We start from the raw sequence: 24658 nt of genomic DNA, 5'->3' as shown, positions 1-24658 counted from the left end.
GTCGGAATCGACTTAATGGCAGTGAATTTGGTTCTTTGTTTTTTATAATTGGATTATGTAGGGATTAGTGAGAGTTAGGTGTGAGGGTTGATGGAAAGGAAGAAGGAATATAGGATAACTGCCATGGTTTTGGCTGAGTTACTGGGAATTTGATTTTGGTCATTTTAACTATAGAACGTATAATCTTAGAGGGTTCAAGTGCCTAAAACTGGTATTAATGAGTTGATGTTCAAGTATGAGGAGTCTGCTTTAAATAGGAAAGATCTGGTAGCAAAATACTTTGCTGTGAACATTTAAAAGCTTGGCTTTCATTCTTCCCTAAATAGCTACAAAGGTGTAGGTGTCTATCACTTACTCACTCACTCACTCACTCACTGCTATTGAGTTGGATCTGACTCATAGAGACCCCTCCTTGGATTTCTGAGGTGGTATCTCTATGGAAGTAGATTGCCCAACCTTCCTTCCGAAGAGTGGCTTGTGGGTTTGAACCACCAGCCTTCTGGTTAGCAGTCAAATGCCTTAGGCACTATGCCACCAGAGCTCCTGTAGGTATCTATAAGGCAACTTTTTTTTTTTTTTAAATGAATGACTTAAATCATAAGAAGTAAGAGTTGAAGAAGTTCAATTTTGAGTAAGATAATTAGGTCTGAAATTTTCAGAGGACATCCAAAGTGGATGTCAAAAGAGACTCTGAAACTTGCTCTTTAAATGCACAGTAGCTAAAGTGAATAGAGGAAATGATGAAGTAAAAGAACTGAACAAAGGTTTTCAAAAGGCAGCTCTAAAAGACAAAGTATTATAATGAAATGTGCAAAGACCAAGAGTTAGAAAACCAAAAGGGAAAAGCACTCTTAGCATTTCACAAGCTGGAAAAAGAAAAAAAAAAAAAAAAGAGAGGAAGAAAAAAAAGAACCATCTCAAGTCTCAAGTTGCAATATTGAAGAACTCTGTAGACAAAATATTGAACAATCCAGGAGGCATCAGAAGAAGATAGAAGGAATATACAGAGTCACTGTACTGAAGATAATTGGTTGATGTTCAGTGATTTCAGGAGGTAGCATGTAATTAAGAACCAAGTGGTATTGAAGGAACAAGTCCAAGCTGCACTGAAGAAATTGGTGGAAAAAAGTCTTCAGGAATTAGCAGAATACCCACTGGGTATTCAATAAATGGATGCTGTGCTGCAGGCACTCACTTGTTTATGTCAAGAAATTTGGGATACAGCTGCTTGGCCAACCAACTGGAAGAGATGCGTATTTGTGCCCCTTCCAAAGAAAAGTCATCCAACATAATGCAGAGATGATAGAACAATATCATTGATACCCCATGCAAGTAAAATTTTGCTGAAGATTACTCACAGTTGCAGCAGTACATAGATAGGGAACTGCCAGAAATTCAAGTTAGACTTAGAAGAAGATGTAGAATGAGGAATTATCATTGCTGATGTCAGATGGGTCTTGACTGAAAGCAGAAAATACCAGAAGTTTACCTGTGTTTTATTGACCATGATCATAACAGATTACGGGTAACATTGTGAAGAATGGGAATTCTAAAACACTTTTGATTCCTCATGAAGAACCTGTGCATAGACCAAAAGGCAGTCATTGGAACAGAACAAGGGGATACTGCATGGTTTCATATCAGGAAAGTTGTGTGTCGCAATTGTATTTTCACTATACTTTTTCAGTCTGTATGTGGAGCACATAATTTGAGAAGCTGGACCATATGAAGAAGAATGCAGCATCAAGATTGGAGGAGAACTCATGAACAGCCTGCAGTATGTAGATGACACAACCTTACTTGCTGAAAGTAGAGAGGATTTGAAGTACTCATTGATAAAGATGAAAGACTACAGTCTACAGTATGGATTATACCTGAACATAAAGAAAACAAAATTCTTCACAACTGGACCAATAAGGAACATGATGATAAACACAGAAAAGATTGAAATTGTTAAATATTTCATTTTACTTGGATCTGCAATCCATGCTAATGGAGGCAGCAGTCAGGAAATCAAATGACATACAGTGTATTGAGCAAATGTGCTGCAAAAGACATAATTTAAAGTGTTAAAGAACAAAGATGTTACTTTGAAGACTAAAGTGTGCCTGACTCAAGCCATGGTAGTTTCAGTAGGCTTTTAGCGTGTGAAAGTTGGATAGTGAATAAGGAAGACTGCAGAGGAATTGATGAATTTGAATTTTAGTGTTGTCAAAGAATATTGAAATAGCATGGATTGCAAGAGGAATGAACAAATCTGTATTGGATGAAGTACAGCCAGAGTGCTCCTTAGAAGGGAAGATGGTGGGACTTGGTCTCATGTATTTTGAACATGTTTTCAGAAGGACCAGTCTCTGGAGAAAGGCATCATGCTTGGTAAAGTAGAGGGCCAACAATATAGAGGAAGACTCAGTGAGATGGATTGACACAGTGGCTTTGACAGTGGGCTCAAACATGGCAATCATTGTGAGGATGCATAGGACCAGGCTGTGTTTTGTTCTGTATACAGGGTCTCTGTGAGTTCGAACTGATTTGATGGAACCTAACAATAACAACATAATAACAAACAGTCATGCCAATAAAAGAATCTGAAGATATATTTAGAGTAGAACTGATTCACAGTAAGCCAGCAAAAAAATGATAATTGGTATATAATTGCTATTCTACCATGTAGCAGTATCCTTTATAGTGTGATCATTTTCTGTCATCTTTTTAAATGGTTGGAGACTATCTAAACACAACTTTAGTTTTAACACAGTTGATGCTAAATTCTCCCAGGTTGTAATTAGCAGACACATTGAATTGTGGTTGGGAAGACATCATATGTCTTAGTTAAGAGTTCAGACTCTGGAGTCAGCTCAAAGTGAGTTCAAATGCCAGCACTGTCACATCTAAAATCAGTGACCATGGGCAATGTATTTAACCTTTGATCTCAATGGGTTCATCTCTTAGATGGGAATAATTATATTTAATGTTCTTCATTTATAAAAAACCAAAAACTCATTGCTGTCGAGTTGGTGCTGACTCATAGCAACCCGATAGGCCAGAATAGAACTTCCCCACAGGGTTGTCAAGACTTAATCTTTACAGAAGTAGACTGTCACCTTTCTCTTCTGTGGATGGCCTGGTAGGTTCAAACTGCAACCTTTCAGATAGCCACTCAGTGCTCATAACCACTAAGCTATCAGGGCTCCTTTTTCAAGTATATGAATAAGTATCAGACATGTGTTATATGTTTAGCATAGTTGCCTAATACATTGGAAGTATTTGAAAAATGGTAGTTCATTTTTTGGAATTATTTAGCAGTGTTAAAAACAAGTTGAAGTTTTGTCAGAAGAGTAAACATACTTGCTCTGATTCAAATAAAGGAGGGTCTATATATGTATGTAGATAATATCCATTATCTATGTTGCCTATGCAAAATGTCTGTTTAAGAAATAAAAGGCAGACAGCATATCAGTGTAGACTTCAAAATGGGCTAGCCGTTTCAGTAGTGGAATGGGTTTTAAAAATCTGCTTATTTTCTCTGTGAAACTTTAGAATGAGAGTGTCTCTAATTCATTTTAGAAGAAAGTCTACATTGAATTTTGAAAAAGTCTAATAAGTTAACAAACGTGAAAGTTATTATCAATAACTGGACAAAGATTCATTCTACTTTTCGGCAACCAGATATCCTTAAGTTCTATTCAGTTTCTTAAAAATTTGATTGTGAGAGACAAGTAGCCTTGGTTGGATAGAGGGGTAAATGTTCTTGGATGAGAATGTTAAGTAATCTAAAGCTAATATTCTTCTGAAATTAATACACAAGTTATATAGTTCCAAGGAAAAATAAAAGAATTTGTTTTATAATGTGACAGATGCCAAAGCTCATCTGGAAGAATAAATAGTTGAGATTATTATAGAAAAATCTGAAAAGCTAGTATAAACACACTGTTTAAGCCAAACAGAGCCAGTTATATATATTGGATATATTATAATGGAGGTTTTCCATATCATTCAGAGAGATTAGTTAGTAAATGGTAGTTTTGTGCAAATAACATGTGCCTCTAGTGCCTTTTACATTGTTTGCCAACCCCTTTCTCCTTAGAAGGTATTTTTTAAGTGCCTCTGTGCTAATTTTCTTGTACATGTTGCTGTAAAAATTACCATAGTGCATTTACAAAAATACTTCCAGAAGTGGAGATAGGGGATGGAAGTGTTAAGAAAACAGACACAGAAGGCATGTGTTATTTGTGAAGAAATCTGATACTTGTTTTGTAGTTTGATTAAAAAGCATGGTGCCTGGCTACCATTACTCAACATTTTCATGGAAGATTATATGGAACATTCCTGCTCGAAAATTGAGAATTTCAAATTCTCATGAAATCTGTTTGCTGGTACTGGATGAACCCTTGAAACTATTGTCTAAGATAATCTTTAAACCTTACACCAAAGATATGCCCTGAAGTCTTTTTCAAACCAAACAGTGGCTTATTAGCAAAACTAGTCAAGAGTGTCTGCGTTCAGCATTATGCTGTCAAGATCTATCTATATGGAATCAAATTGACAACTTAGGGGCAGTGAGTGAACAGGAGAGGAATAACTCAAAAAAATAGGGTGAGAATAGTTGCATGACTGGAGCAAATTACTGAATTATACTTAAAATGACATATTATATAATGTCACTGATATATGTGTAGAAACATCAGAATTGATACATGTTCTGTGTATATTCTCAATAACAGCAACAAAATAAATTATTAAAAAAAAGTTTAGACCTTTACCTTGCACTTTATACCTAAACAAATTCTGGGTAAGTTTAAAATAAATTTAAGAAAGATCCATAGGCAAACAAAAAGAAAATATAACTAAATGTTTATCAGACCTTGATAGGAAGATTGACTTTCAGATTTGTTTGTGTTAGTCCATATCTGTTGTTTTAAATGTATCCTAGGTATAAACCTAAAACTGCTATATATCAAAAACAGTTTTCCCAAGAGCAGCAAAAACCCTAGAGTACTAACTCTTGGTCTATATAAAAATGCCAGCAGATTGCTATTTGTTAGCAGTTATGATCAAGGGATACTATCTTTTTTATACAAAGAGTGTATATAAATAAATAATAACAATTTCAGATCCTATTTAAATAAAGTAGGTAGTAACATTAAGCCACAGTGCTCTAGAGGAAACAGAACAAAACATCAACAGGGAAAAGTGTATAACCTAACTGGGAAAAAGCTCTGGTGGTGCAGTGGTTAAGGCTTTGGCTACTACCAAAAGGTCAGTGATTCAGACCCACTAGCTGCTCTGTGGAAGAAAGATGGGGCAGTTTGCTTCTGTAAAGATTTACAGCCTTGGAAACTGTGAGTCCGAATTGACTTGATGGCAGTGAGTTTAGCTTTAGGAAAACAAAACATACAAAACTAAAATAGGCCATTTTTACTCAATTAACCTGTATGTAGGAGCTCTGGTAGCATAGTGCTTAAGGTACTTGATTGCTAACCAGAAGGCTGGCAGTTCAAATCCACCAGCCACTCCTCGGAAGGAAGGTTGGGCAATTTACTTCCATAGTGATAACACCTCAGAAACCCAAGGAGAGGTCGCTATGAGTCGGGGCTGACTCTATGGCACATAACAACAACAAACCTGTTTGTAAAATTAAACAGAGTTATATTGTCGTAGTGGGTTAGTAGTACATACATATCTGATGATAACTTAAGCTCTTAACAGCCTTTTTGGAATCAGTTTGCCAGTTACTCTTACTGTTAGATCCAGGAATTCCTCTCTACTGAAGACTTAGGAAAAGCTATTTCCACAAAAATAGTCAGTGCTGTTTATAATAGAAAAGACTATAGTAAACTAAATGTTTACAGTTTTGTGTTTGACCTGATACTGTAATGTTTAAGAACATTATATACTTAAACGTAATGTTTAAGAACACATCTACCCTGGAAGAATTGCAGCTGAAATGTTCCTTAGAAGCGAAAATGGCCAGACTTCATCTCACCTACTTTGGTCATATGGTCAGAGGGACCAGTTCCTGGAGAAGGATATCCTGCTTGGTAAAGTAGAGGGTCAGGGAAAAAAGGGAAGACCTTCAATGAGATGGATTGACAAAATGGCCACGGTGATGGGCTCAAGCATAGCAAGGATTGGGAGGATGATGCAGGACCAGGCAGTGTTTCATTCTGTTGTACATAGTGTTGTTATAAGTCGGTGCTGACTTGATGGCACCTAACAACAACAACGTTTAAGATAAAAATTTGAGTTCAGGGTCTGTAATTTATTGGTGTTATAACCTTAGCAGATGTATTTACTTTCTGGATGTGAGTTTGTACATCTGTAAAACTGAGATAATAAAACCTCATAGGGGTGGTTTTATGGATTAAATGAAGTGTGATGTTTTTTGAAGTGTTACTATAAAATGATTCTTGGTTTATAATAAGAGCTCTGCATATGATACAGCTTTAGATAGGTTGTCAACAGCACATAAACATTCTTATGCTGTTAATTAAAATAAATAAGGATATAAAACTATTATACATAAATACTGATTTTTACAACTGTATAAGTAACCATTAACAAAAATTGGAAGGAACTAACCCTGATAAGGTAGTCTGTCCACCCTTCCCCACCTGTGTTTTATAATGTGCTTGAGTTTGTAATAAAATACATTTATTTAATTGGAGATTATATAACGTTATGGGTTTCAGCTAGTGAAAGTCATAAAATACATAAAGACCATGTGCTATAGAAAAACAGCCATGTCAAGTGCCTATCTTGGATATTAATATTGATTTTTGGCCCTCTGTTTCTGTGGAAGTCACCTTAAGGGTAATAATATCTGCACCTTGGTACTTAGAATATTGTTAGATGCTAAGAAAGCATTTGTCAAATGAAGTCAGTTATTGGCTCTGCTGTAGACCAGTCTATTATAATTTAAATATATGTAGATGTGTGTGTATTTTATTTTAAAACAATTGCTTGCTTATTATAATACTGAAGTTAGTTTGTGTTAGTTCATGTTCTAAGCAATGTTTTGAAGAATGGAAATGCCAGAACACTTACGTGCTTATGAGGAACCTGTACATAAACAAAAGAGGCAGTCGTTCGAGTGTTCGAACAGAGCAAGGAGTACTCTGTGGTTTAAAATCAGGAAATTTGTGCATCAGAGTTGTATCCTTTCACCGTACTTATTTAGTCTGTATGCTGAGCAGATAATCCAAGAAGCTGGACTATATGAAGAAGAATGAGACATCAGGGTGGGAGGAAGACTCATTAACAACCTGTGATATGCAGATGACACAACCTTGCTTGCTGAAATTGAAGAAGACTTGAAGCACTTACTGTTAAAGATACAGCCTTCAGTATGGGTTGCATGTCAATGTAAAGACAACAGAATTCCTCACAACTGGGCCAGTAAACAACATCATGATAAATGGAGTAAAGATTGAACTTGTCAGGGATTTCGTTTTACTTAGTTCTATAATCAACACCCATATAAGCAGCTGTCAAGAAATCAAAGGATTTTTTTTTGCCTAGGGCATATGTGCTGCAGAAGACGTCTTTAAAGTGTCAAAAGAGCAAAGGTGTCACTTTGAAGACTAAGATGTGCCTGACCCTAAGCCATGATCTTTTTAGTACCTTCATATGCATGTGAGAGCTGGACAATGAATGAAGAAGACCACCGAAGAATTAATGCATTTGAATTGTGGTGTTGGCTAGTAATGTTGAATGTACCATATACTGCTAGAAGAGTAGACAAATCTGTCTTAGAGGAAGTACAGCTGGAATGCTTCTTACAAGCAAGCATGGCGAGACTTTGTGTCTCTCTTACTTTGGTCATATTGTCAAAAGGGACCAGTTTATGGAGATGAGTGTCATTCTTGGTAGAGTAGAAGGGTCAGTGAAAAAGGGGAGGACCCTTACAGAGATGGATTGATAATAGCAGCTCAAGCATGGCAGCAATTGTGAGGATGGCAGAGGACTGGGCAGTGTTCTGTTCTTTTGTACATAGGGTTGCGATGAGTCAGAACAGACTCAACAGCATCTAACAACAATGTCTTTTAAGCAGAGCTGCTAGGTAAATAAGAAACAAGGAAGGTAAGCCAAGTTTGTCAATAGTGGGAGTGTTTTGAGGCATGAGATTACTGTTGTTGTTATTTGCCGTTGAGTCGGCCCGACTCATAGCGACCCCTCCTTGGGTTTCCGAGACAGTATCACTACGGAAGTAGGATTGCCCAACCTTCCTTCCGAGGAGTGGCAATCCTACTTCCGTAGTGATACTGCCTCGGAAACCCAAGGAGGGGTCGCTATGAGTCGGGCCGACTCAACGGCAAATAACAACAACAACAGTAATCTCATGCCTCAAAACACTCCCACTATTGACAAACTTGGCTTACCTTCCTTGTTTCTTATTACTAGGCTCTTTTATTTATGTGACATTATTGTCTGAACATAGATTTTAAACTTGAAAAAATACTTTAATTCAGAGTTTCATTTATATAAAAACTATCAGATGTTTAAAGTTATTAATGTCTTTTATTTGGGGTTGTAAGAAGTTTTAGGTTATTTAATATTTATACCATTTATTTTTTTATTATCGTTCATTTGATTTTCTAAAATTAATCATTGCAGGCTAACATTCATGCTTGTTGAATATAAAGTGGAATAACATATATAAGAAAATTATCAAAGTAATCATTTTTAGTGATAATAGAAATTAGAATAAATAACCTCAAAAATAAACATAAACATGAATTCATGTTAGTATTACATCTTAATTTTTAAGCATACTCTTCAGCAGAATGTATAAAATGTAACATTAGAATTTTAGTTTTCATTAGTGCATAGTTGAATTTTGGATTATTTTACTTTTTACCATGGTTTCATTAACTTTTTTTTTTTTTTTTTTTTAATCTTTATTGTGATTTGGGTGACAGTAAGTCTTGCTTTAATTCGAAAAATGATTCATTTTTGTTCTGAAGCATTGTTAAAAGAAGTTTGTGATTCTGATGTTGGTCACAATTTGCCTACAGTACTAGTGGAAATCACAGCAACTGTTCTTGATCAAGAGGTCAGTTTCTTCTATTTCTCTTAACAACTATGGTTTTAATTCCTTTTTAAAACATTGTTAAATAAAGTAATTTAAGTTTTGTCCTAATTTTAGCAATTTTCTTTTTGTGGGAAATTGTTGAATTAGTCTACTCCAGGCATCTACTACTGTTATTATTTTCCCCTTAGTTCCTTGCTATGACTTATTTTTTTTCTCCTCTAGGATGATGATGATGGACACTTGCTAGCTTTGCAGATCATAAGGGATTTAGTAGATAAAGGTGGTGATATATTTTTGGATCAGCTAGCCAGGCTTGGTGTAATTAGCAAAGTGTCAACCTTGGCGGGTCCTTCCTCTGATGATGAGAATGAAGAGGAATCAAAACCAGAAAAGGTTAGTGATCTTACTGCAGTGGTGTCAGAAATAGGGTCTCTTCTGAAAAAAATGTAATTTCAATTTATGATGGTTTCTAAATTAAAAAAAAAAAAACCCAAAGTGCAGTATAAAATAGTACTATAATCGTTTTTTAATTTGGTTAATTTTCTGTTTTTGGATGGGGGGGAAGGTGTTCCATGAATAGAGCATATAGGGAGCAAAGCTGTGAGAACTTCCTCTACATAACCAATAACCTTGAGGGAATGAGTCCATGTGCTTGGGGGCTCAGGACCATAGCCTTGATAGACTTCAAGGTTAATTGGCATAACAGTAGTCCGCAAAGAAAATGTTTTGCATCCCACTTTGTTGAGTAAGGACTAGGGTTTTAAAAGCTTATGAGCAGACACCAAAAGCTCAACTCTCTGGAAAGCTCAACTCTCAGTCTCTCCATGTCTGGAACGAAGAAGAGTGAAGAAAATCAACATTTAGGAAACAGTCCTGAGGACTAAGAGCCCACATGAACCACAGCCTTCACGACCCTGAGACTAGGATGTTCCCCTGCTACCACTGCTCACCATTCTGAAAAGGATCCCAGTAGGAAGTCCTGGATACAGTGGGAGATAAATGTGGAACAGAACTCAAAATTGTGAAAAAGACCAGGCTTACTGGTCTGATAGAGAATGGTGAAATTCACAAACTATAGCCCTTATTCTCCCATCAGTCTTTGAACTGATCCAGACCCTATGGCTCAGTTTTCAGCTAAACAATTGACCAAGAAGGTGAACAGTTAATATTAGGGAGGAACATACTCCTTGGAACAATCAGCCATTCATGTTGAAAGGACAATATTTGCCCAGGTACAAAATTCAGAAAGTAGGAAGTAATGGTTAAGAAGGAAGGAGAAATGGAAACAGGAAACATAGGGAGATGAGTGATATTATGTGAGGGGATTGCAATTAATAGCACGAAACAAAATGTGTATATGAATTGTTGAGTGAAAAACTGATGACTTGCTGTGTAAACTTTAAATCATAACAGAAAGTTTAAAAGGAAGAAAAAATTAAAATAGAAAAAAAAAAGTGATACTTAGCAGTATGCAAAACTTACAGGCTAGAAATATTGCCTCTCAAACTCTGTAATACAAAAAAACCAAAAACTCATTGCCATTGAGTCCGACCTCCATTGGGTTTCTGAGGCTGTAAATGTTTACGGGAATAGATCACCACATCTTCCTTCTGTGCAGCAGCTGGTGAGTTTGAACTGCTGACATTTTAGTTAGCTGCCACATGCCTTATCTGCTATCCCACCAGAGCTCCTTATCGATAATATAGACTTACTCAAATAAATGCAATTTCCTCACTCCCCCACGCCAACTGAATGGTTAATTATAGCATGGTTTGTAATAGCAAAAAATTGACAACTAAGTACAAGTTTATCAGTCTATGATGTTAAGTCCATTTAATGTGACTTGGTGTATATGTTGAAAATATGAGATAGACTGATGTGTACAGATAAGATCTAGAGGGCATGAGTGATTTAAATGAAAACAGCAAGTTGGAGAAAAATGCATAAAATATGATTCTATATATGTTATAATACATGAAGACAACTCAGGGTTTGTATAAATAAATAATGTAAATAAACAAACAAAATCCACAAGTTTTAACTTACAGAAGAATTGCAAATATAGTCGAAGAATATCAGAATACCTGTCATCCAAACCCACTGCCATCAAGTTGATTGCAGTTCATAGTGTCCCCTATTACATTACAAGGCTGTAAATCTTTATGGAAGTAGATTACCTCATTTTCACATGGAGCACCTTGTGGGTTTGAACCACCGACCTTGGGGTTAACAGCTGAATGCCTTACCCAGTCAGCCATCAGAGCTCCTTAGCCTTCATTCATTTCACTAATTACTGACATTTTGCCCAGTTTGCTTTATAATTTGTGTACTTGATCATCTATATGTATGTGTATATTTGTGTGTGTGTAAAAGTACTTATTTGAGAGTAAGCTGGATACATAATGCTCCTTTTTATACCTAAATACATTACAAAACACCCAGGGGATTCTCTCATATAATCCCAGTTACCAAAATCAGGAAATGTAATATTGATAAATAAAAGTAATATCTAATCCAGAGACATATTCACATTATGCCAGTTGTCTTTAGTGTACTTCACAGTATTTTTTCCCCCAGTGCATATTTCAGTCCAGGAGCACATATTACATTTATTTAGTTACCGTGTCCTTATAAACTGCAACATTTCTTCAGCTTTTCTTTATCTTTCATAGTCTTGGCATTTTTGAAGAAGACAGAGAAGTTATTTTGTTACTTGAAAAAGAAGTTATTTTGTTACTTGAAGTTACTAATCAAGAAAGTATAAATATGGTATAAAGATAGATTGATGACCCATAATTAATTTTTTTAGCACATAAGTACTAAGGTGGTTTGATCCGTAAGGGATGATCTTTTCAAAAAGTGATGCTTGGACAATTGGATGGCATATACAAAAAAATGAATCTCAACTGTTACCATGTATGCCATACATAAAAATTGACTCAAAATGAATTACAGACTTAAATGTACGAGCTTTTTGTGAATACAGCTAAACGATTAGTCTCTTTACCACTACACCTGGGAATGATATAACTTAGATCATTATTTACAGGGATTTCTTTTTTTTTTTTTTTTTTTAGGATTTGGGTGAAGATTTACAGAGTAAATTCACTTTTCATACAGCAGTTCACATATACTTTGTCTCATGTCATTGACCAAAATTTACAATGCAGCAGCTCCCCTCCCACTTCCTCCCCATAGTTACCTCCTCCCAGTGTCCATCCCTTCATACTCCTCTGCACCCTGAGCTATCTCCCTGTGCATAAGCAGCCCTTCCTTCTCCCATGATTGTTCTCTCCAGGGCATGTGTCTACTTGAGGTAAATGTTTAACTCACATGTATTTACAGGGATTTCTTAACCTTTTTTTTTTAAGGAATTATTTGTAAATTTATTTTAGATAATTAGTTGAATCAGAATACATACTATATACAACTGCATGCTATGTTTAAGATATTTTAATTTTAAATTTGATCTATGGTTACATTTTAAAAATGCTTCTGACTCCTTGAAGAGAACAATCACGGGAGAAAGAAGGGCTGCTTATAAACAGGGAGACAGCTCAGGGGGCAGGAGTGTATGGAGGGATGGACACTGGGAAGAGGTGACTATGGGGAGGAAGTGAGAGGGGAGCTGTTGCTTGTGGTAAACTGTGGTCAATGACATGAGACAAAGTATATGTAAACTGCTGTATGGAAAGTGAATTTGCTCTGTAAATCTTCACCCAAAACACACACCAAAAAAAATGCTTCTGAGTATTTAAAACTGAAATTATTTTTCTTGTTTTATTGAATAATTTTATGCATTTAGGAAGATGAACCACAGGAAGATGCTAAAGAATTGCAGCAAGGGAAACCATACCATTGGAGAGACTGGTCAATCATTAGGGGAAGGGACTGCTTATATATCTGGAGTGATGCAGCAGCCTTGGAGCTATCTAATGGCAGTAATGGATGGTTCAGATTTATTTTGGATGGAAAACTTGCCACCATGTATTCAAGTGGTAGTCCTGAAGGTGGATCAGATAGTTCAGGTAATACTTTGTTTCACTTGGAAAATTTTTCTGGTTTCTGTAATTCCAATGATTTGTTTTTCTGTTCATATTTTTTACTATTACTGCCACAGAAATCATATATATTTGATGATCATATGACCAATTTCTGTAATATAAACAGAAAAAGTATTACAGTATTTATAAATGTTTTATTCTGTGAGATAAGAAATAGTACTGTATGTTATATTTTGGGCTCCAACTGTAACTTTTAGGCTCTCCAACCTTCTAGGTAAAGCTGCCTTTTATCATATATTAAGTCATATGTATATGTTACTATCTCAGATTATGTCTTTTCCCTAAATCCTCATGGTTTAAGAAATTATCCCCATGGAATTACTTTCTTGCATAAATCTAAATAGATCAAAATGGTGGGAGAGTACCAAAGAACTAAACTCTGTTAAGTTTTATTTTGTTAACATTGGTATTCCGATAGGTAATATCCTTTGTTTGAAACATGGAGTATTCGAAAGGAATAAGGGTTACAACAAGCATTTTGTCTTTATAGAAAGCAGAAGTGAATTCTTAGAGAAGTTACAAAGAGCCCGAGGCCAAGTAAAGCCATCTACTTCAAGTCAACCTATACTCTCAGCACCAGGACCTACTAAACTAACTGTAGGCAATTGGTCACTAACATGTTTGAAAGAAGGAGAAATTGCTATTCATAACTCAGATGGTCAGCAAGCTACAATACTGAAAGAAGATCTTCCTGGTTTTGTATTTGAATCTAATAGAGGAACTAAACATTCATTCACTGCAGAAACTTCCCTGGGTAAGTATGTAGGTATGTAGATATAGCAGGTAAGAGTAAATATATATGTTAAATTACACAGAGTATACTCTTTTAAATGCTTGTTTTTTTTTAAGGTTCGGAATTTGTGACTGGCTGGACTGGCAAAAGAGGAAGAAAACTGAAATCTAAGTTAGAAAAAACAAAGCAAAAGGTATATTTATGTCTTTTACATTGACTTGGTAAAGTTTGATAGATTATAAGCATTTTAAAAACTGAGCATATGTAACACAACCTACTCTAAAATAATATTTTTCGTTTATCTTTTTCTATGTTATTTTCCACAATGCATGTATGTTTCTTTATATTTTATACATATATTAAATTAACACTAAAAAAATGTAGAAAATAAAAATATGAGATAAAATTTAAATAATTTTGATATGATTTGTTACTAATATCCCCAAAACTTTAAATTCATACCAAAATTATTATTATTGATAGTAATATTTTTAGTGATACAATCCAATTGAAAATCCCTCACTGTATTTTGCAATTCTGGTTTAATACTTAGTAATACAGCAAATTGAATGCTTTATTCTGGATTCAAATTGTTATAATGCTTAATTGTAATGGTATCTTAGATGAAAATGCTATTTCAAAAAAGATATGGGAACAAATACATTATTGATTCCACTTGCAAAGCTATGATATTAATTTTAAGTTCCAGCTATCAGTTACATACTTTTTTGCAATATGGCTAGTATATTTATATCTTGATTTATGCCATTTGTTCTTGTATGTATTTGTTTTTATTAAAACTGAATACCAGTCAGGTATTTCAGGAGTTTCTTGAAATACCTAATATGTTCTTTTAATCTGCTGTAGGATAAATCATAGGTAGCTGAAAAGTCATTTATTTCATTTTTTAAAAACAAAATAATCTCAAGAGTCACCATTTCCTGGTGGCAGATATTTTTATTTTGCCTGTAATAGTGATATAAAGTAGTTTTTCTAATAAAGTATGTGAAGAATATAGGTATTTGAATGAATGTAGGTATTTGGAGGTTTGGAGAGAGGTTTGGAGGTTTGGAGAGATTTGGAGGTTTTGGAGAGTTTTTTTATGGCTTTCCCCATATAAATGGTAATAATGAGTTTTATTTGGAGCAGTATTTTTTTAATTTATTATTTTTCAAATGGTGATTTTGGTGAAATATTTTTTTAGATGAAATTATTCTTATATTTAGTTCCAGCTGTTGATATGCATGCTGGGTCATCTCAAAGATATTTCCAGATGCTAGACCTTAGAAAGAAAATAATTTTTTCTTTTTTTGATGAATGTGTATTACCTCTGTAGCTATATGTATGATCTCATTATTGCTTCTGTATGTTAAAAAAGAACGTGGAGCCAGGGAGTTCTTCGAATTCAGGGCTTATGTCCATTGGAGAAAGAAATATCTCACTCTATTGAGGATAGCCATCAGCTATTAACATGGAATTTGGCCAAATACTTCTTAATAAAGCTGAATACCAGTTAGTTATCTCAGGAATTTCTTGAAATACCTAATATGTTCTATTAATCTGTTGTAGGATAAATCATAGGTAGCTGAAAAGTCATTATATGAAACAATAATAAATCACTGGAAACAGCCCTATTTCTTATATTTTTCTGTTTCTTGAAAAAATTTGATCATTGATTTAACTTCTTGAACTGAGATTGATAGCAACTCAGTGATCAAGTGACTGTTCTTTTGTGTGTAAAAGCAGTACCTACCAAAATAAGACAATTTTAGATAAAAGTAATTTTACTATTATTTTTAATAGGATTTATTTATGCTGTTTTATGAAGAGATTGTTTCTTCAAAGTTGTTCAGTATGCAGAACTTCCTATCTTTTAATTCTGAAAGGCATAACAAAGTGGAATGGACCAGGTATTATTAAGTAGTTTGTTGTTGTTGTTGTTGTTATGTGTCGTCGAGTCGGCCCCGACTCATAGCGACCCCTCCTTGGGTTTCCGAGGCAGTATCACTACAGAAGTAGGATTGCCCAACCTTCCTTCCGAGGAGTGGCTGGTGGGTTTGAACCGCCAGCCGTCTGGTTAGCAGGCAAGTGTCTTAGCCACTATGCTACCAGAGCTCCTATTAAGTAGTTTAGGGACTATTATTTTTCATTATATTAAAGAATTATGCTGAATTAGTTTGTGATTAGTGAAATCAGATAAATCCTACATTTACCCTCTCTTAAGCATAAATTTTAAAAGGGTGTTATATACTAAATTTTATCAGCCTCAAACCTAGGATGTGTATGAGTTGTTTTCTTGAATTATTTTAACTTCTAACAGAGGTAAACAAGCACCCAAATAAGTAAAATACGATCATAACTTCTCATGGTGAAATATGTAAATCTTAGTGTCCTATGCTGTGTATGAGTTTATAAATAGAAATAAGACATGAAACCTAAGGTATACTTAGAATGTTTAGGAGAGTCAACTTTGGTTAATGGGATTGTATTTTCTAATTGGTTCACTCTTTGTAAAAAGATGAAAGTTAATTTTTTGGAATAGATTTTGTAAATTTGATTTAGATGAACGCTTATTTGATATATGAATATAAAATTTAAATGATTCAAAATTAAAATTGTAAGTGTTTGTTTTACTTAACATGCTGCTAATGTCTACTGTTGTTGTTGTTGTTATGTGCCGTCGAGTCAGCCCTGACTCATAGCGACCCCTCCTTGGGTTTCCGAGGCAGTATCACTACGGAAGTAGGATTGCCCAACCTTCCTTCCTAGGGAATTATTAAGTTCAACTATTAGAACTTTTGACTTACGAGAGTGAAAGTATTTACAATTTTGAAAGTTGATATGACAGAATCATTTTAATTCTAAAAGTCACATATATACAAGTAAAAGGAATATTTGGTAAAATTACGAATTACAGTGAAAATTCCTACTTGCTTTGTTTATTTTGGTAGGTACGAACTATGGCTCGAGATTTATATGATGACCACTTTAAAGCTGTTGAAAGCATGCCTCGTGGAGTAGTGGTAACACTCAGAAATATAGCAACTCAGTTAGAGTCATCATGGGAGCTTCATACAAATAGACAAGTATGTCTAAATTCTAGATTCTATAATACACAGTGAATCTTAGTTTACTGTTTTTTTCTTTTTCTCCTCTGTCTTTTATATTCTGGGTATTGATGGGATTAGCGAACTGTGGCTCACAGGCAAAATCTGGCCTACTATTTGTTTTTGTATGACCTGTGAGTTTGGAATGGGTTTTCTATTTTTAAATGGTTGAAAAGAAATAGAAAGAAAAATGCTATTTTATAACACACATCATTTGAAAATTAGATTTCAATATCCATAAATAGTTTTATTGGCACAGAATCATATATATATTTTTTGTGACTGGTTTAGAGCTGTAAGGTTTAGTTGAATAGTTGTGACAGTGACAGATGGCCTGTAGATCTAAATATTTACTATCTGTCCCCTGATAGAGATAATTTGTCTTAATAACTTGAAATTCTTAATGTTATGTATTGCCTATTTTTTATATTATTTCATACTCTGATTAAATATTTTAAGAGTTATGCTTATTATCTTCATTTAATTTTCCTTTTCTTTAAGTGTATTGAGGGTGAGAACACTTGGAGAGATTTAATGAAGACAGCTTTAGAAAACCTAATTGTACTTTTGAAGGATGAAAACACAATTTCACCATATGAAATGTGCAGTAGTGGTTTGGTACAAGCACTTCTTACTGTTTTAAACAATGTAAGTGTATCAAATATTACAAAAGTTTAAAGCAATAGTATAGTTTTAAAAATTATTTATAGCAGAGAGACTTTAAATTAGTTTTCTCAAGAAATATTAAAAAGCTGAATAATAAATGTTAATATTTATAATTTCTTCAACCTTTATTCTTTTAGTAATATCATTAGTTTAAGCCAATTGAATCAAGTAATTGTATCTACTTTGATTTCTAAATTCCTCAACTATAATCTGATCAAGATTTAGTTGAATAAAACACAACCTTTAGCCTAAGATTTAATGTTACTTTTTTACTGCTCTGATTTCCTCATAAGTTACTGGAGCTAAGATTACAGATCTTTCTTAAGCACCTAAATTATATGTCATAAGATTACTTCATGAACATTGATAGTTTAGAAAGGTTATATGAATATTTGACAGAAGTATTTGTTAGTAATCTTATGTTTCTCTTCAGTTTAGTCTATATTAGATATCTCTTTATTGTGGTAATTTTTTTTTCCTTTATTTAATGAAGGATATCATATATACTTACTATAAACAAATTCCAACAGAATATACTTGTAAAAAGTAAAAATTTTCTTCCATTTCAGTTTTACTTTACACTTTAATTTTTTTTTGAAAAAAAAAAATAGAGTATTTTAATTAATTTTGGTGAAAATTTGCACAGTATATTAAGTTCCCATTTGAGATTTTTTATTTTGTGTTGTTCAGTGACATTAGTTACATTTTTCAGTGTGTCAGCATTCTCTTTAATTGTGTTCTGGTTGTTCTGTTTCCAGTACTTTAGTTTCTCTGCTCCTTTATCATCACATCTTTAGAATAATTAATTGACTTTTGGTCTAATACAGATGAGTTTTTAATGGAACACCATACTCAAGGATAATACCCTTTATTTGTGGGTATATGTGCTAGTCTGTTACTTTGCTAGAAGGTAACTTTGGAATAGTTTTGGTTTTAGGTTTAAAGAATATCTCAGGGCGATAGTCTCAGGGAGTATTCCACTTGTAACTCTTTCAGTATGTCTGGACATTTTTAAGAATTTAAGTTTTGTTTCATTTTCTCCTGTTCTGTCAGGTCCATGTATCATAGCCCTGATTAGAATGGTCAGTAGTCGTAGCTGAATATCATCTACTTCTGTCTCAGGGAAGATGAGGCTGTGAATTTCTTTTTATGTGGTGATACACTCTCAATATTAACTTTGTTTACTTCAGTCTCATGTACCCTTCATTAATTTTACTATTTAAATTTGTTTATATTTACAAAATTAATAGTGAAAAATGACATTGTATCATTCAGTAATACCTATGAAATCATAGATTTGATACAATAATTATAGTTTTTCTACTACTCATTAAATATTTACTGTTAAAATGGAAAGTGTTCGCATATCATATGACATAGTCACATTTCATACTACATTTTGGTGAATACCGGTTTAGCACAATAATTGCTGACTATACTATAATGAAAAAAATCTATGTATGTTAGCTGTGGCCTGTTGGTGATAGCAAAATGATTTTTAGTTGAAATAATGATTCTACTCAGGTTTTAGTGATAGAATTTTTGTAATAATATATCAGTACCTCTGCATGAGTTTTTGATACATTTCTATTAAAAGTGTTTCTTTTTGTACTTTTTTTATTTAAGAGCATGGATTTAGATGTGAAACAAGATTGTAGTCAACTGGTAGAAAGAATAAATGTTTTCAAAACAGCCTTTAGTGAAAATGAAGATGATGAAAGGTAAGAAGTTTAATTTCATTTAATTTGATGTTTGCACAGATGGTATACTTCCAAAAACTTGGGTTTAATGTAATATTTATACACACAATAAGAACTTTTTTATTCAATAAAAAAGAAGCTTTTAATATAAATGTATAATAAGCAATTTTTGAGAAATAGCTTCTTAATGTAATGGAATAAAAAGTTTAAATTGTTGGCTATGAATATTGCTGATCACAGTTCAGATTATATTCCTGATTAAGATAAAATTGGACATTTGAAAATGATTGATGACATTAAGTAATTTTTCTTGTATGTGTGATTTTTTTTTTAAGTATTCTTTTTTATAATACATTCCGAAAGTATTTCTGGATGAACTGATATGCTGTCTGGCATTTTCTAAAGTATAGGAAAAGGAGGAAAGTACGGGGGATATAGATAGATACAGATTGACCATTAGGTACTTGTTGAGAAGCTCAGTCATGAATTGATGGGGATTTGTCACACTCTTTTGTCTACTTTTGTATGTAATTGAGTTTTTTCATGATAAATGAAATTTAATTTCATTAATTTAAAATGTCATTTCAATATGTGCATATTAAATTTTACATAATGTAATAACTTACTGAAACATTCCTGTATTGAACATTTCAGGTCTTTGCAAATTATAACCAGTATGAAAACTCTCAATGGAACCATCCTTTTACATGAATTTCTTTATGTGGTATAGCTGTAGCAAAGCTTATAGATAGTTTTTAAAAAATTCTTGATGCGGATTGTCAAAATATTTTCCAGAAAATTTATGCCAGTTTACACTTTAACCAATAATATGTGATAAAGTATGTGTGTCTTCTTATACCTTTGCCCTCAAATATTATTTTTAAAACTTGCTGCTTTATTTTCTTTTGTATATATCAAACTTTACATAATAAAATTGCTTAAAATTTAAAAACCACCCACACATCTACTTTGAATGCAGTTAATAAGAATTTATTAGAAAAATGCACTATTCTTTTATTTTAATGCATTTTACTGAAATATAATTTATGTACATGAAATACACAAAAGTGACATGGATCAGTGCCTTTTTTTTTTTTTTTTTTTTTGCAGTGTTCCCTCTCCTCCCCTCCCCGCCCCTCCCACCCCTGGAAACTAACAAAGAAAGATTCCTTCCATATGTAAACTTTTCCTTGACTTTTTACAAAAATGAACTAATACTCTGTTTGTACTTCTGTGATTGACTTATTTCACTCAGCAGAGTGTCCTCCAAGTTCATCCATGTTACGCGGTGTTTTGCAGACTCTGTATTATTCTTTAGTGCTGCGTAGCATTCCATTGTGTGTATGTACCATAGTTTGGTTATCCACTCTTCCACTGATGGGCATGTAGGTTGTTTCCATCTTTTGGCTATTGTAAATAGCGCTGCAATGAACATGGGTATGCATATATCTGTTCCTGTCCTTGCTGTCATCTTTCTAGGATATATACCTAGTAATGGGATTGCTGGGTCACATGGTATCTCCAATTCCAGCTTTCTAAGGAATCGCCATACTGCTTTGCACAGTGGTTGTATCACTTCACAGTCCCACCAGCAGTGTACGAGAGTCCCAATCTCTCTACCTCCCGTACCAGCATTTGTTGCTTTCTGTCTCGTTGAACCTTGCCATCAGTGCTGGGGTGAGATGGCATCTTGTTGTTTTGATTTGCGTCTCTCTATTGGTCAGTAATCATGAGCATCTCTTCATGTGTTTGCTAGGCACCTGAATATCCTCCTTGGTGAAGTGTCTCTTCCTATGTTCTGCCCATTTTTCAATTGGATTGTTAATTCCTTTGGTGTTGAGGCGTTGGAATTTTCTATAAATCTTAGAGATAAGTCCCTTGCCAGATAGGTAATTATTGACACGTATGAATTTGTTGCTGTCATTTTGTTAATGTGCTTTTTTTGTAGTGTTGATTTCTTTGTTCCATATAATTTTCTATGCTGAGCTCGTTTTGTTTACAAATCGTGTATCACTTCCTTCGTTGCTGTTGTTTTAGTATTTGCTGAATACTTGTGCTGGGCCTCTTTTTTATTTTGATGTGAAGATTTGTCATTTTTCTTTGAGGTTACCCGGTGATTTACAGCTTTCTTCCCAAGTTTAGAACAGTCAGTTCTATTTTGTAGTTGTCTTGACTTCCCCATCATCTAGAAGTTATGTAACTACACAATTTTTTCCCTCTTTTTGGTTTGTTGTTGTCATTTGTTGATTGATGTCTCTGGTTCCCTGTTTACAATCTTGTAGGCTTATTTACTTTGAATATTTCCAAATATTTCTGGGTTATGTCATTAAGTGTGTTAATGGTCAGTAGTTGTTGGCTGTTGTTGCTTCTCTGTCCAAAAGACTCCATTTAGCATCTCTTGTAAGGTTGGTCTGGTTTTAACAAATTCTCTTAATTTTTACTTATCTGGAAGTGTCCTAATTTCACCATCATATTTGAGGGACAATTTTGCTGGGTACATAGTTCTTGGTTGGAAATTTTTCTCTTTCAGGGTTTTCTATGTACCACCCCATTGTCTTCTTGCCTGCATAGAAATCTGAGCTTAGTCTTATTGGTTGCCCCTTGTAGGTAACTTTTAGTTTTTCCCGTGTTGCTCTCATGATTCTTTCTTTGTCTTTGGTTTTGGTGAGTTTGATGATGATATGTCTTGTTGATTTTCTTTTGCGGTGTATCCTGTTTGGGGTTTGTTGGACTTCTGAATGCATTTTTCATCATGCCAGGAAAGTTCTCTTCCAACAAATCTTTGACAATTTTCTCTGCGATTTTATTTGTCTCTTCGTGTTCTGGAATTCCGATTACACATAGGTTATTCCTTTTGATGGTATCCCACATGAACCTTAGGCTTTCTTCATTTTGTTTTGATCTTTTCTGATTGATCGCCTTGCAAAGAAGTATTATTTGCCTTCAATATTCCTAATTCTGTCTTCCATTGACTAAATTCTACTTCTTTGCCTGTTCAATATGTTAGCTATTTCTGAAAATTTAGTATTAATATTATAAATTTCTGTCTTTAGATTTTGTATCTTTTCTAATTTTTCATTTATTTTTTCTTTTGTTCTTGTATTGTCTTTTGAAACTGTTGTAAGGTTTTCTCTGTGTTTTCCTCAATTTTGTCTCAAAAATTTATCTCTCAATAGATCGAAGATACCTAAATATAATTCTTTTGATTTCCTCATCTGGGAGTTCAGATGCTACGTCTTCCTCAGGGATGTGTTTTGAATGTGTATCCTGGTCCCCTCAATTCTCTTCCTTTATCTTGCTTGTTTTTGTGGACTGCGATGCTCTGTTGTTTCTGAGGCGCTGTGATGTTTTTGCGTTTGTATTTAACTGGTGATTGTATGTTGGAGTGACTTGCCCGTGATTTTCATTTTCATTGTTTTGTTTCTATGTTATCTGTGTAAACAGGGTTCTGTGCTGTGCCCCTCTGTTTGCTAGTTGGTAGCACTTATACACTCACCACCTGTCTCCTTTCCCGTTGTGAGCTTCCCGTATATCCCTGCGTTCTTGGCAAACAGAGCCTATTCTTCGTCGTCGTTGTCATCGTTGTTTGCCGTCGAGTTGGCCCCGACTCATAGCGACCCCTCCTTGGGTTTCCGAGGCAGTATCACTACGGAAGTAGGATTGCCCAACCTTCCTTCCGAGGAATGGCTGGTGGGTTTGAACCGCCAGCCTTCTGGTTAGCAGTCAAGTGCCTTAGCCACTATGCTACCAGAGCTCCCGAGCCTATTCTTAGGTCCCTGGAATTCAAATGAGAACACAGTCATTTTAAAATAAAAAAATGGCTACCACTTGTAAAGATTCAAAATTGCTGTGCCCTTGGTCACTTTAAATATCCAAAATGGCCACTGCTTGTAAATACTCAAAATGGCTGTGCCCTCCAGATAGCCGAAAGTCCACAGCTCAGATTGTCTGCCTCCTTGCTGTTTCCCTTCTTAGGCATAGGCCACCAGTGCAGTCATCTCTGTAGCCCTTGGTGACCAGCTCTGATCTTTAGGTCAATTCTCAAGTCCCAGTACCATTTGGAAATATTTAGGCTGTTGGTCTTGTCAGAGCAGCTGAAAATCCACTGCTCAGACTATCTCTGTACTTACTGTTTTTTTCAGGTTTTTCCACTATTGGTTCCTAATCTACTTCTTTATACTTCCTTTCAAAGCTCAGGGCTCCAGGATTATCTTCTGTATCTCTGTCAGCTGGTTTATCTTTTCTTTGTTGAAGAGGGTATGTGGAGCTTGTCTGCCTATTCCTCCATCTTACTGGAAGTCTCTAGAAAAATGAACTATTCTTAAATAAAGGAAGTTGAGTGTTTTTTTGTTTTTTTTTTTTTACATGGGTCAATGCAATTTTTTTTGGCAGTGTTTCCTCCCCTCCCATCCTGGCAACCAGCAAAGAAAGTTTCCCTCCATATATATACCCTCCACAACAATGAACTAATACTATATTTGTCCTTCTGTGATTGACTTATTTCACGCAGCATAGTATCCTCCAAGTTCATCCATATTATGTGGTGTTTTGCAGACTCTACATTATTATTTATTGCTGCATAGCATTCCATTATGTGTATGTACCATCGTTTGCTCATCCACTCTTCTGCTATAAATCTTAGAGATAAGTCCCTTGTCAGATATGTAATTATCGGAAAATACAAATTTGTTGCTATCATTTTTGTTATGTGCTTTTTCATGGTGTTGATTTCTTTGTTCCATATAATTTTCTTTACTGAGATCGTTTTGTTTATGAATCCTGTTATCACTTCCTTCATTGCTGTTGTTTTAGTATTTGCTGAATATTTATACTGGTCCTCTTTTTTGATGTGAAGGTTTATCATTTTTCTCTGAGGTTACCCTATGATTCATAGTTTTCTTCCCAGGTTTAGAACAGTCCATTCTATATTGTACTTGTCTTAACATCCCTACCATCTAGAAGTTATGTAATGACACAGTTTTTTCCTTGTTTCTGGTTTATAGTTGTCCTCATTTGTCAATTGATGTCTCTGGTTCCCTGTTTACAATCTTGTAGGCTTATTATTGGATACTTCCATAGCGTGATTGGTTTCTGGGGTATATCATCAGTTGTTGTTGGCTATTGTTACTTCTCTGTCTAAAAGACTCCATTTAGCATCTCTTGTAAGGTTGGTCTGGTTTTACCAGATTCCCTTAATTTTTGCTTATCTGGAAATGTCCTAATTTCACCATCATATTTGAGGGACAATTTTGCTGGGTACATAATTCTTGTTTGGAAATTTTTCTCTTTCAGGGTTTTATATATACCATCCCATTGTCTTCTCGCCTGTGGTTTCTGCCGAGAAAGCCGAGTTT

The 24658-nt window shown here is 34.5% G+C and overlaps 1 protein-coding gene across 1 annotated transcript in view; it reads left to right on the top strand.

The window, feature by feature from the left end:
* HECTD1 (HECT domain E3 ubiquitin protein ligase 1) overlaps positions 1–24658 on the top strand; it is a 142749-nt gene that overhangs the window by 68126 nt on the left and 49965 nt on the right. The window contains exons 8-16 of the mRNA XM_007938582.2: positions 8054–8062; positions 8926–9055; positions 9257–9427; positions 12840–13062; positions 13589–13852; positions 13948–14024; positions 16783–16917; positions 17440–17586; positions 19231–19325. Coding sequence (XP_007936773.1) covers positions 8054–8062; positions 8926–9055; positions 9257–9427; positions 12840–13062; positions 13589–13852; positions 13948–14024; positions 16783–16917; positions 17440–17586; positions 19231–19325 — 1251 coding nt within the window. The remainder of the gene's footprint in view (positions 1–8053; positions 8063–8925; positions 9056–9256; positions 9428–12839; positions 13063–13588; positions 13853–13947; positions 14025–16782; positions 16918–17439; positions 17587–19230; positions 19326–24658) is intronic.

Source organism: Orycteropus afer, unplaced genomic scaffold, assembly GCF_000298275.1.
Source record: "Orycteropus afer afer isolate SDZICR_OR568_19922 unplaced genomic scaffold, OryAfe1.0 scaffold00051, whole genome shotgun sequence".
In the NCBI taxonomy this organism is placed as follows: Eukaryota; Metazoa; Chordata; class Mammalia; order Tubulidentata; family Orycteropodidae; genus Orycteropus; species Orycteropus afer.
This window is presented reverse-complemented; position numbering and strand designations above follow the sequence as displayed.